The sequence below is a fragment of the Spea bombifrons genome, chromosome 10, assembly GCF_027358695.1.
Source record: "Spea bombifrons isolate aSpeBom1 chromosome 10, aSpeBom1.2.pri, whole genome shotgun sequence".
Classification (NCBI taxonomy): domain Eukaryota; kingdom Metazoa; phylum Chordata; class Amphibia; order Anura; family Pelobatidae; genus Spea; species Spea bombifrons.
In genome coordinates, this window is record NC_071096.1 from 6233447 (window position 1) to 6245902 (window position 12456).

Consider the following 12456-nt stretch of genomic DNA (forward strand, 5'->3'; position numbering starts at 1 on the left):
TTATCGTTTTTTTTGGATTATAAACGATAAAGAATATAATAAAGGAAAAAAAAAAAGTGTTTTTTTTTTCTCCCCATTTTTTTAAGATTATACTGGCCTCGCGATGATCTTCTGCAATAAATATTTATTTTAGCCTTAGCTATAAATTATTATAGTTTAGTGTTTAAAACACACAGACAAAAAAAAAAACAAAAAACAAAAAAAAAAGCTTCTGTTTGAGATAAAGCCTTAAAAAACTTTTTGCCTTTTATGCGAACGTATAAAGTTACATACATAACCGGCGGGGGGGGGGGGATTAAAAAAAAAAAAAAAAAAAAAAAAAAGCGAATCTAAAATTTCAAAAATTCTACTAAGTAACACAGAAGCAGATTCTGGTTTGAAAGCAAAATCTTACAAAATTTTTAAAGTTTTCTAAAGCATTCCATTTTTTTTGTTGATTTCCCCTTAAAACAACTTACTCACCTTCCTTAAATGGACCCAAAGTGCTTTGAAATGGAATGGGTTTAGAACTTTTTTTTTTTTAAAAAAAAGAACTCTAGTCTGTGGATTTAACCCTATGCGTCCAGGCTTGGATATCATTGGCCGATTCCAATTTTTTTTTTTTTAAATACACAGGCATCTAAAAAAAAAAAAAAAAAAAAAAAAAAAAACACTAGGGTAATAAAAAAATAAAATATATTATGATGGCTATGTTCGCTTGACTTTATAACAAAGCATAATACGGAGATTTTAATTAGCCTTTCGGGGCAATTATTAGCCTCCGAGCCTAACGCGCAGATAACCCACAGAACTAGATTATAACACATTAATGCACTATTCTAGGATATACTATGGTATGGTATACAGCGACCATTTATAAAATGAAGAGGATGAGACTACAAAGTACAATAAACCTTAAAAAGACGGATAATAAAGTGACAACATGCAATAGCAAGCGAGATACAAGATGCCTAAACTGCATGGAAGGGACAGGTATTTTAAGAAAATAAAGATATATTTATATATATATTTTAACTATCTAAAAAAAAAAACCTCTTCTACCTTAAAAATGGCTGTATAATTAATCAAAACTAGTACCTCCGCTGGAGACAGTTCTTAAGTGTTAATGCCTATTTTTACAACATACAGACATGAACACTTTCATATAAAACTAAGTGATTATTGTCTTATAAAAATCCTCTTTTTTTGTAGCCCAAACCCGCGTTGTGGGGGGGAGGGGTTATGCAAATACTATTTTTATTTTTTTTTGCAAGAAAGTTTTTGGATATTATTTGATTTTTGTGGTTTGGTCACAGGTGGAACGGAAGACACGATCTCCCTTCCCTGCGTTTATATTTTTTTGTTTGTTTGGTTTTTTTTTTTGTAAATTGTTTTTTGTTATTTTTTTTGTGTGTTTTTTTTTTATTTTTTTTTTTACAATGTCCGCGCCAGAGAGGGCAGGCTCTGTACGATGAGGCCGTGCGCGCTTCAATCCCAGAAGCCTTTGCCACGCGCCCCCATGGCTTAACGAGTCAATGGCGTCGGCGGGGGCGTCAGATGTTCACGTCTCTAACGTCTGTCGGGGTGTAGGAAAGGTCGGCTTCGTCCACCGCTGTCTTTGTGTCTGATGAGATATTTAGCTGCTGTTGTGCTTGACGCAAACTGGACTCCAGTAGGGATTCGATCTGTTCTTGGCACGCCCGTAAACAATCCTAAACGGAGGAGACATGGAGCGTTAACACCGTCAAAAATCACCAATGGTCATGCAGCGGAAAGACATATCCGAGAAACAACCCAAAGTTTACCGAACGGGTATAAATTATCACTTAATTTACAATCCAGGAACCGTGGCCCGAGCGTTCCGAAAACCTCCGCTTATCAGGAGGTAAAGATACTCAGAATCCACCTGTATTCAAGCAGGGATTTTAACCATGGTGAGAAAAGCACTGAGCAGGATACTCCAATGCCATAAAATCCCAGTCCGGGTATTTAAAACAAATACTGTAAAAATAAAATATTTCGGGGTCGCTAAATTTAGTAATTTAATTTAATAGAAAGTGCTATTTCCTATGATTCTACAAATTATGTACAACTGGAAATTTCAACAGAATTGCAACAACGAACAAGTATTAAACGCAACAAAAAACGAAGGATTCTAGTTTTTCCCCATTCGGCCCCCGTCTAGTCGCCCGCTTCTCCTGCTGTAAAGACTCAAACCTTAATCAGTCGTTGGTCTCGTCTTAGATTCAGGAGCCGTATGTTTATCCCATGCATGTTTAATCCCCTTACTGTATTACCCTCTACCACTTCTCCCGGGAGGCTGTTCCACTTATCTACCACCCTCTCGGTAAAGTATAACTATAAATACCATAATACACAATAAGTTAGTAGAACACGTATCGGGACAATAAGAGTATCAACTGACGTGTGTGTTTCTCCCGTATTAAAGTGTTCTGTGGTCAGGAAGAAAAGCTGAATGGGGCGGAACAACAGGACCCTTCAAAAATGCTTTGATATTTTCTGCCAGAACTTTTTTCTGCTTCACTAATCACATTTTTGCTGCCCACGGCGCGCTTAAGCCCCTTTCTAGATTAATTACACGATTCAAAACTAACTATCCTTGGCTAACCGTTCCGGAGGCCAAAAAAACATTTGAAGCCAACCGCAGAATTTTGGATTAGGACGGGGTCGGCGAGAAGAAATGACTTCCCGACGAATCAAATGCGCCAAAATATTATTCACCGAATCCATGAAATAACAACAAAAAAAAAGCTCAACCGCTGAGCAAATAGATCGTATTTAAATTCCCCCCAAAAAAGGGCAACAAAAGGCATAAAAGATTTCCAGCTGCCTGTCATAAAAGATTCCGCTTGGTTTGGGCATTTTAGGCGCTCCTGTAAACTTCCTGCTTTAGTACTTCCTGTTTCCTGTACTAGTTATATATATATATATATATAAAAGCTACTCTAGTTTAACAAGCTGTTAAAGGAACAGCCAATCAGGAAGGGGGAGGTCCGCTGCCTGCTGGGACATAGACTTTTCATTTTTATTGTAAAACGTCATAAACGTCATTTTAACACGATACGCGGGTGGGTTTTTTTTATGCTTCATCGATTAAAGTCTACTTTCTTCAAATGCATTTTTATAACTGTTGAAAGCGGTTTAATTTGCACCAAAAATAAAGAACAACCAAAAAAAAAAAATTCAGGGGCAAATTATTTTTTTCAAAAATTTCAAATAGTCGGCCATTTTCCAGCCAACATCACCATCAGACGCGATATATTTAAAATATGGCGTGTTTGGGACCCACGGGGGAGGCAACGCTCCCCGCAGCTCGTAACGCTAGGGTGTGTTGCCTCATTAACCGATGTCGGCGGACCTCACAAGGACTTTTTTTTTGTCTAAAAACCCGCTTTCTTTTTGGTGTACCTAAACATTGTTACAGAACAAAGCCGGAGGCTGACCCCGACTCGTGACACGGATCATTGACTTCCCGGCGGAACTCTTCCTGGCCTCATTCATCCTAGAGGTGGTTTATTGCTCTCAAGTTACTGAGGTGCATCTTCTAGGAGGCCAGAGGGCACGAGAAGAATTCTAACGGGAGCACCACCTCCCAAACCGACGGGAGCACCAGCTACTGTAAACTAAATGAGATCATTAAAAACTGCTTAACAAAGGTCCTTCACGCGGAGAAGAACAATGGAGACCTGAGAAGCCTCCAATAAAGGTTCAGAGATACCACCAAGTCCCTTGTTTACTGTAATCTAGTGTTTTTTTTTTCTTTTTAACCTGTTATTTCTTTTGTTTCTCATTCTCAGCAGGATTAATTGCGAACGAAATGCTACCGACCCCTTCCCCCTCCATGTTTTTTTCCTCAGAAACAAACCTTCTGGTAAATATTTTAACTACCGGGCCTGGAGCAATTGTAATTCAATTCATTACAGTTTTGATCTTTTCAGATCCGTAAGGTACCGCGACACTGCAAGCCCAGCACGTTGAATCCATTCACATGGTAATTCCGAGCTTTTTCGCACCAAATCTTACGTATAAACGCATATATTTTACTTCCTTCGGTTGAGGAACGCCTAGCGACGGTGAAGATCTGGAACGTTAAGAGGTCATCACTAAGACCTCATCAAAAAAAAAAAAAAAGGGGGATACGATCGTGCAAGCGTCGACTTACCGGGTCACATTTGATGACTTGTGAAAGGAAGAGGGTGAGGTGTTGAGAGGAGTGGATGCTTTCGGAATTTCCCAAATTCAAGCCCTGTACTGCGGCGACCACGCTGCCCGCGGCGACCATCGACGGCGGGTTGGATATAAACTTTACATCTGAAAGGAAATGCGAATAGCGAGTTAGGAAACACAAAAAATGTATCTATCGGGGCAACAGCTCGTAAAACCAAACCTTAACAACAGGTTCCAATAACGACATATATAAGGTCGGTGAAGAACGTGAACGTTCCAAGGCCAGCGGCAGATTGTTTTATCAACTTTTTGTTGTAAACTGGCCAGAAGATCCCCCCCCCCTGAACTTAATCAAAGTCATTACGTGTTTATAGAATCTAATTGCCTCTTATTCACTAAAAAATTCAGCGGAGGGGCTGATGCAAAGTGACCTCGTATACAGCCTGGGTTATCTCAAGGGTTAAAGGACAGTAAGTATTTTTGTGGTTTCAGGATCAAAACTCGGAGATCCTTTTGGAATGATCTCCCGCTTGCCCCTGGATCCCATCCATCTTGACAGCAGAGAGTGGATATTATGTGCCCGGGGACCCAGCACAGGCGGTAATCGGTTACATTCTGATATGACACAATACCACTAGGACACTGGGACCACGTCCAAGACGCATCGCTGTAGGTCGGTACAAAGCCAGCCTCGTGTTTCCTGGAGAGGCAGAACTCGACCATTCAGCGCCTGTGCCTTTTCTGCCCGGAATAATTCACTTTAAAAAAAAAGCCATTCTCCCTCCAGCCACACGAGAACATTTCTCTTTTTATTCTAAAGAGGGCAGCTTGCGAGCCGGAAAAGCATCTGTGCATCTGTGGCATTTAATCCGCCCCGGCAATCTTTAAAAAAAAAATGTTTTAAAAAAAAAGTCAAACGCCTAGGGCTTTAAGGCATCAAACTTTTCGCCACGAGAGTTAATTTCTTAAATTCTTGAAAAGTTTACAAAATCCAGATTTCACATTTTCACGCTTTTATTTCCTGAATCTCTAAGAGATTTCAATTAACCTGCTAGAAAAAAAATTGTTATATTTTAACGGATAGCCTGATAAATAACGCATTATTTTTTTTATAGCCTTAATATAGGGTTTTATTATCACAAATTTGAGACGCAAATCAGTCATTTCATCTATTTCATTGAATACTGGGGGGAAAAAAAAACGTGACTTTTCACCGGTGCAGCGCTGTTGGAGCTTTACTAATATTCATATTAGATAGATGACGGGGTGGCTGTCCATCTATCTTAGAATAAAAGAATATTATTTTTTTTTTTAATATTTTTTATAAAATTAGAACGTTGAGAAAATGCATTGCATTCTGGGAAATGGGGCACTGTAATTATAAATAAATAAATAAAATAATAATAAAAAAAATTGTATGAAAAAATCCATGTCATGATAAAAGAGATAAAGGAAGGCGAGAAGGGACGGTCCTGTTAATAAGGTTCTATACAATAAGTATTTAGACCACAGCCACTCCAGACAAGCCACATGTCCGAGCATTTTTTTCGGTTACGTTCTGTAAGGAATTATCTTTGGCAGAGGCCGCTAATTTAGGCATATTAATCAAGGGGGCCGCTGCTCTGTAATTGGATGCCCCCAAGTGACGAGTGTGGCCCTATTGTCAGACTCCATCGCCTCATCTTGTGCTATTGAACGCTCAGGAACAAGAGAGAAGAGCTGAGATGAATTGAGCCTGACACGGGGACAAAAGGGAAGGGGGTTCTACACGTCCCAGGCAGCCTATCTAAGACTTCATCCAAAAAGAATAAACAACTTCAGCGTTGTTACAGAAAAAGGAGAAGGAAAAAAGAAAAAAAAAGGAAAAAAAAAAAAAACCTTTGGACAATGGAGTGCCACCATGAAGGGAGACTAAATAGCATCCAAGCTGCGTAGGACCAATGAAGAAAGGGGGGTTAGAAGAAGAAAAGAAAAAAATCCCAACCAGACATTCAAACCCCCCCCCACTTTAGAAGAAGCCGTTCGGGGTCCGTCTGAGAGCAGAAGCCCCCATGAATGAAAAAGTTTTCATTCAGCCAAATCAAATGTGAGCACATCAATCACCCCCGGGATCGTCAACACGCAGCAACGGGCCACATAATTCAAGGCGAAGGTGCCTACACGGCTATTTGTTTAGCTAACGAGTAGGACACAATCAAATGTTGATCCTTTTATTAGCAGAAGGTTAGAGATTTTTTGTCCCCCCCCTCCCCCCCGGCGGCACATGCCCAAACCTAGTCGTTACATTCTATTACAATGTAACATCAAACAGGGCGGATTTTATTTTTTTCTGAGCTGATGCAAGGGGGGAAAAACAGTTATAGAAGAAAGAGGGGAACTGAAGAGTAAATGAACTTCTGATCCCCAGACAGTTCATGGAGGAATGTAGATGGGCCTGTTTGGCCAGGTCACATAATCAGGGACACACATAGGTGTAGAAGTCCATAGCGTGCGTAGTGAACATCTCTACTGCCTGATAGCGCTATAGACTAAAGACGCAATGATCTGGCAGTCGAGATCTAGTGATAGCCGGGAGTTCCAATGGTCAGCTCTCCAGCAAACTCCCGCAATCTATCCGTTTAGTGAATACACCCCCCCCCTACATTCGGCCTTATTGCAGCGGGCTGTTGATTTATTTGGATGGGAGGATTTCGGGGGGACCCTCACATCTGCAAATACCCCCCTCCGCCCGGTGGGGGAACAGGGAATCCTACCCAAGTGATTAAAAGTTAAATACAAGGGATTTGGGGGGGGGTTCTTTGGCTCTCCTGTGAACACATTTAGGTAGAATATTAACCCTTTAATGCCCGGGAAACACTTTAAAAGTCACGTTCCCATCGCGTGAAATCACAGATACAAACTCACAACCCACTGCTGATGGGAGTCGAACCTCTCATTTGAACCAGGACTGGTCAACCTGTGCAACCGCCGTCTACTGTGCCAACTCCCATCACTTCTAGCCGGCCAGCTAAATTTCCCCATAAGCATGGTTCAGTGCTAATTCTTGTGGTCACACAAACGCACGCTGGCTATTAGCGCTACGTGGGATTCAATTCAAGGTCCCCTTGTTATTTTTGACAGCCCTGCATAAAAAAATATGGGTTTTTTTCACCCAAAAAAAGCATATTTCCTTGAACCGAAGAACAGCTGATAAAGTGATGACACTGCATGCACCTTCAACAACAGCGACAGAGATCAAAGTACCGAAAACCTTAACAAGCCAGCAACCTTTGAACCGCCGCTGGAAAAAAGAACAGGTTCACTGGGCAGAGAAACCAAAATACCTCTCCTGGTGCCAGAGGGGGCCCTTCCCGACACACCGAGGGTTAACAACCTCTTACAAAGCCAAGAGGCACGACGGCCATGCCTGGGATCCATTAGGCTAATGATCACGCTGGATCCTTGCCACCTCCGGTATCGCTGTAGCATACAGAACACGCCTGGTGACATTCCAGCGAGATGGCCCGTGGCTACCTCGCCACTCCCACTACTACGGGGCATCAACCTGCAGCAACGCACCCCCCCCACCCCCCCGAGTACACAAAATAAAATAAACGATAACGCATAAATCATTAGCAAACCAGCAGATCAGACGCACGGTACATCGAGCCAGGGATACCTTTCGCTTGACCCATATAGGACCCCATTTATCAAATGAAGCGCCGCTCTAGAACCCATGGACTGTAACTACCACCGCAGGCTGCCGACCAATGGCTGGCTGAGGGTGATGGTATTTAGGGTGCCCAAGGGCTAGTGAAGGGCTGGGTAAGGTTACAATAAGTCCCGAAGGCGGTGTTGTTTATAACAACAGAGGTTTACAAAGTATCAAAAAGAAAAATCTGCCCTCTGTCTGCTTGGCGACTCGAAGCACAAAGCGTATTTATATTCCACCGAGTAATGCATGCAAACACGGACCCTGACGCGTTAACCCCCCGACCGCCAAGGAGGCCATTGAGTACCGAGCGCACGCCATCCGCTAAGAAACCCGCCAAGTAATGCAATGAATAAACCTTCGGGGGAGGGGTGTTAATTCACGTGGACCCAAGAGCTTTCAATCTACTGCGCTCCAGGCGCTGGCGCAGAGCGCGTTTCCCCTGAACGCGCCCCTGAGAGCACGACGAGGGATAAACCGCAGCCCGGGGAAGATGTCAGCGGCAGACGTCAGCAGGGGGTGTCGGTTTCACCAGCGCTGCTGGAAGTGTGTGTCGCTGCGCGGTGCTTTTAACACACAATAGCACGCTTGGCTGAACCAACAACTCTCAATGACCGGGGCTGAGGGCAACAACACCGCTTGTTTATCCAGTACACAAAGCGGCCGGCCGGCCGTGGGCCCCTGCGGCCCCCCTTAGTAAACAAAAGCTACACAGTTCTTCTCGCTCCCAATTATAACTCATTAAAAATGCATTCTCTCCGACCTTAAACAAACTTAGTAATTAAAGAAATCCGCCCGGCGGAGAAACGCGTCGCCCAGACAAGACAAGCACCGGCGCTCTGCCGCCGTACAAAAAACTTGGCATTTTTCTTTTAATCAGAATTTTTTTTTTTTTTTTTTTAGATTTTTTCTGTTTTTTTTTTTTTGTCGCCGTGTCTTAAACTTACCTTTTCCGTGACATTTTAAACCCCGGGATCAGTAATCCGCATTGTAACATGAGAGGGGTTTGGGGTAGCATTTGGCGTTCTGTTTTTAACAGTGAGGGAGGTAAGAGGAGGGTGGGCATCAAGGCTTACAGGGGCATTTCCAGAACTAGCCTTAAAACACCCCGTACCTGTAGCGCAGAGAGCCACAAAAGTCTGGGCGTGTTTGCGGATGATCTGCTTGGTATCTTCGTTCAGTGACATTTTGTTAAGAAAATGTTCGATAAACGCGTGGGGGGTGACAGAGGCCATGTCCCATTTCAGCTTGTTCAGAATCAGAAGCTCCATTAACTGGGGAGGAACAAGGGGGGGAAAAAAAGAAGAAGAAACTTAATGAGGATCATGAAAGAGTTAAACTCAATCACGTACATTTAAAAAGAAAAACATGTATTCTGCTACGGCATCTTATGCTGACGGAACAATGAACAGACCCCACAAACACTCAAGAATGTGTGTGCATGCACACGGCTTACACACGCACACGGGGCAGGAATTAACACGCTTCGGAGCAGAAATTCCCATTGGTTCAAAAAGGTGCACATTTAATCATACTAAAGCCTCATGTTCTCCTGTGTCTCAGTCGTTGGTCTCGTCTTAGATTCAGGAGCCATATGCCTGTCCCATGCATGTTTAAATCCCCTGACTGTATTACCCTCTGCCACCTCTGCTGGGAGGCTGTTCCACTTATCTACCACCCTCCCAGCAAGGTTATATTGTGGCAGGCTTTAAGTATTACAGGCAATGATGTCGAATCAGGTTTTCCCAGTGATGCTGGTGCCAAAGAGGGGGCGGAAGCAGGCAGAATCGTTCCACTGCCTTTTAACCAAGTCACGGTTTTAAAAAAAAAGGCAATTTTTCCTCGAAATACTACGCCAGGAGCCACCGCCACAGATACTCGTGAACCGCTGCTCCACTTTTTGCCAAATGTGGCCCAAAATCAACCAGCAAGCGACCGGCATCAGACATGGAAACTAGGTGCAGCGTTCCACGGAAGTTCACTATGGTGCCACTTGGGGGCGCCAGAGACCAGGCGCAGAACATGCCACATGTGGTACAAGCATGGTATGAGAATCACATATTGTGTGGGAGTGCAGAGGAAATTCTATTGTCTTATTTCACTTCTCTAACTTTCTCTTTCTGTATGATACATCTTCATAAGCCCACGCATCTTACACGTATGTATAAATACACACACACATATATATATATACACATATTACAAATTGGAGCAGCATATCCTTATATACGGATACCTTTTCCTCCACATTTCCCGTCCTTTGATACAAGATATGCATCTATTAAGGCTCACGCATATATCTATATGTACCTATATGGGTATGTCCATAAGGGCCACGGTATTTAACGTGCAAGAAACACAGTATCAGCACTGATACAGTTATCTCCCACCAGACAGAAGGTTGCCGGCTCTGATAACACCAATGGCCCAAACTTTCCAAAGAGCAGTAAACAGATGTGCAGCCCGGTGCGGATTCATTCTCTCATACATAGTAAACAGGAAATTACCAGTAACTCCTCTGGCCTGATGGAATTGTCTGTATAAATACAAAGTTTTTCTGCAGTCAGTGGAATAGTCTCCTTCATTTTGGAGGCGAGGAACATGCAAGTGGCCCCCAGCAGTTGCAATCTGCTTTTCCTTATGGGCTCCACGGAAAGGAATCTGTCCAAATAGTTCATTGCCAGTGGGAAAACTTCTTCTTCGCACTTCTGTTCCTCGCAGACCTTGGGAAACACAAGGTGGGGGGGACACGTTAGCAAATATTGTATTACAGTAAAAAAAAAAAAAGTTAAAAAAATAATTTATATATGTATATATAAACATAACAAAAATAATATATAATAATATAAATGAGGACCCTTCTGAAATCTAGTATAAAAATGTAGCAAAATATTATATATGTTATATAAATAAAACACCCATTGTTTGGCATAATAATGGGTTATTGTGCACAATATTTTTGGAATATTAAGTGAAAATAATCTAAAATATCATAATTCTTTAATGGCCTCATGCATAATGATAGGATAGGGCAGTATGGCTATGGCAAGATGTACTGCATGAGTTAAATGGATCATATGCATGCGCTGCGATTACAAATCTTTAATATATTTAATATATTTTATTCTATTTTAAAGCAAAGTAAATAATTCTCCTGGCACTTTAAAAGCAGAAGGTTATTGGAAGTCAAGTGATCCTGCATATCCTTGTACTGTGGCCTTTTACCCAGATCAGTAGATGTGGGTTATGAGGGCAGCTCCAGGTGATAGAACATTAGAGAAGGAATATTGGGGGTCCCAGGTGAGAAATAGAACCCCAAACCCCCTCACCCCTGGTTAATTAGTGCCAGCAATTGACAAAAAAACATGGCCGGTGCTGTATACGTGTACATGCTATTTACTAAGGCAAAGTCACTGGGAGAAGGGCAACAGGGTGACCTGGGGCAGGAAGGAATGAGCTGACCTCCTACAGATCAGAGGTCAACTTTATGAGAAGCGATAGCCCCCTATTTTAATGCAGGAGACCCCTCTACATAGTGGCTGGGATCCCCCCAAGGGCATCAGGGTGAGTGGATTCTGCCCCTATTAGTAGCCCATGCCTGATCCTGCTGCCCGATCCGAGAAGCTCTTGATACATTGTATCCGACACCCCACGCTCTTGTTACATTAATAGCATTTCAAAGAGGGAAATGTTCTCCTAAACCCCTTGTGCCCCCATATTGTGTATGTGCGTGGGGGGTAGGAAGGAAATCAGCCCCAGGCTACACCGAGCCTCTGGTCGCCTCAATCCCCCCTCCACATGACTAGGTGGCATCTCATGGGGGTTGGAGACCACACCGACTGTGGTCAAGGAGGACCCTCCTCAGAACTCGTGGGGTCCTCCTGTGAGGTTGAATGGAAAATCTACCCCTTCAATGTGGCTGCCACAAAGGTCAAAAGCAGTCCCCCCTAGCCCTATGGGGCAAAAAGTTACACCCCACAAAGGGTCTCGTGGTGGCCAAGAGGAGCAGTTGGGGGGTCTGAATTATGGAAATGCACCAACCTCCAGCATCCAGGTGGCCACAATCTTCCTCATGTAGGGTAAGATCTCCTTCTGCACACACTTGAAGTAGGACACGGAGGGGCAGGAGGTCTCCTCTGCCTTCAGCATGGTCTGCAGGACCCGGTCTGTCAGGAGGTTCTTGTCCAGATAAGCTCTCTTGATAGTGTCCACCTCGCAGCACAGCAGCTCCATGTCTTAAGTCCGGCTTTGTGCTGTCTTCAGCTGCCCCCCTACCCTGCAGGAGCCTCAGCCAAAAAAATCTCCCCCGAGCCCCAGAGCCAAAGTGACTTGATGTTGTGAGAGCAGATCAAAGAGAGACTGAGAGAAAGAGAAAGAGGAGCAGGGGCCAGGCTCGGCTTAAACATGTCCCATAGGCCGGCCCCTCCTGAACAATAAGTCCGGCCTGGGGGAGGAGGCTGCTCCGGAGCACTCTCATTCAGAGACTCCACCAAAGTGCCCCAGACTGAGACAAAGCTGCCTAACAAAAGCCCTCATGCCACCATGCACCCCTCTGCAAGTGTGCGTGCAACGGACGGGGGGTGCGTGTGTGTGCAGCT

The 12456-nt window shown here is 43.5% G+C and overlaps 1 protein-coding gene across 1 annotated transcript; it reads right to left on the reverse strand.

Moving 5' to 3' along the window:
* Positions 1-1233: 1233 nt before the first annotated feature.
* Positions 1234-12211, reverse strand: CCND1 (cyclin D1). Its single transcript, XM_053448583.1, has 5 exons — positions 11900-12211; positions 10366-10581; positions 8973-9132; positions 4163-4311; positions 1234-1691 (listed from the first exon to the last, which is right to left on the reverse strand). Exons 1-5 carry the CDS (start codon positions 12089-12091, stop codon positions 1533-1535), a joined length of 876 nt encoding a protein of 291 aa, XP_053304558.1. The 5' UTR covers positions 12092-12211; the 3' UTR covers positions 1234-1532.
* Between the last annotated feature and the right edge of the window lie 245 nt (positions 12212-12456).

Excerpts from the sequence above, each read along its gene's own strand:
- CCND1 (XM_053448583.1), bottom strand. The coding sequence starts at position 12,091 with ATGGAGCTGCTGTGCTGCGAGGTGGACACTATCAAGAGAGCTTATCTG. Across the intron at positions 9,133-10,365 it reads TCAGGCCAGAGGAGTTACTG|TTAATGGAGCTTCTGATTCT; the intron begins GTAATTTCCTGT and ends GTTCCTCCCCAG. Across the intron at positions 4,312-8,972 it reads TGTGGCTCTCTGCGCTACAG|ATGTAAAGTTTATATCCAAC; the intron begins GTACGGGGTGTT and ends ATTTCCTTTCAG.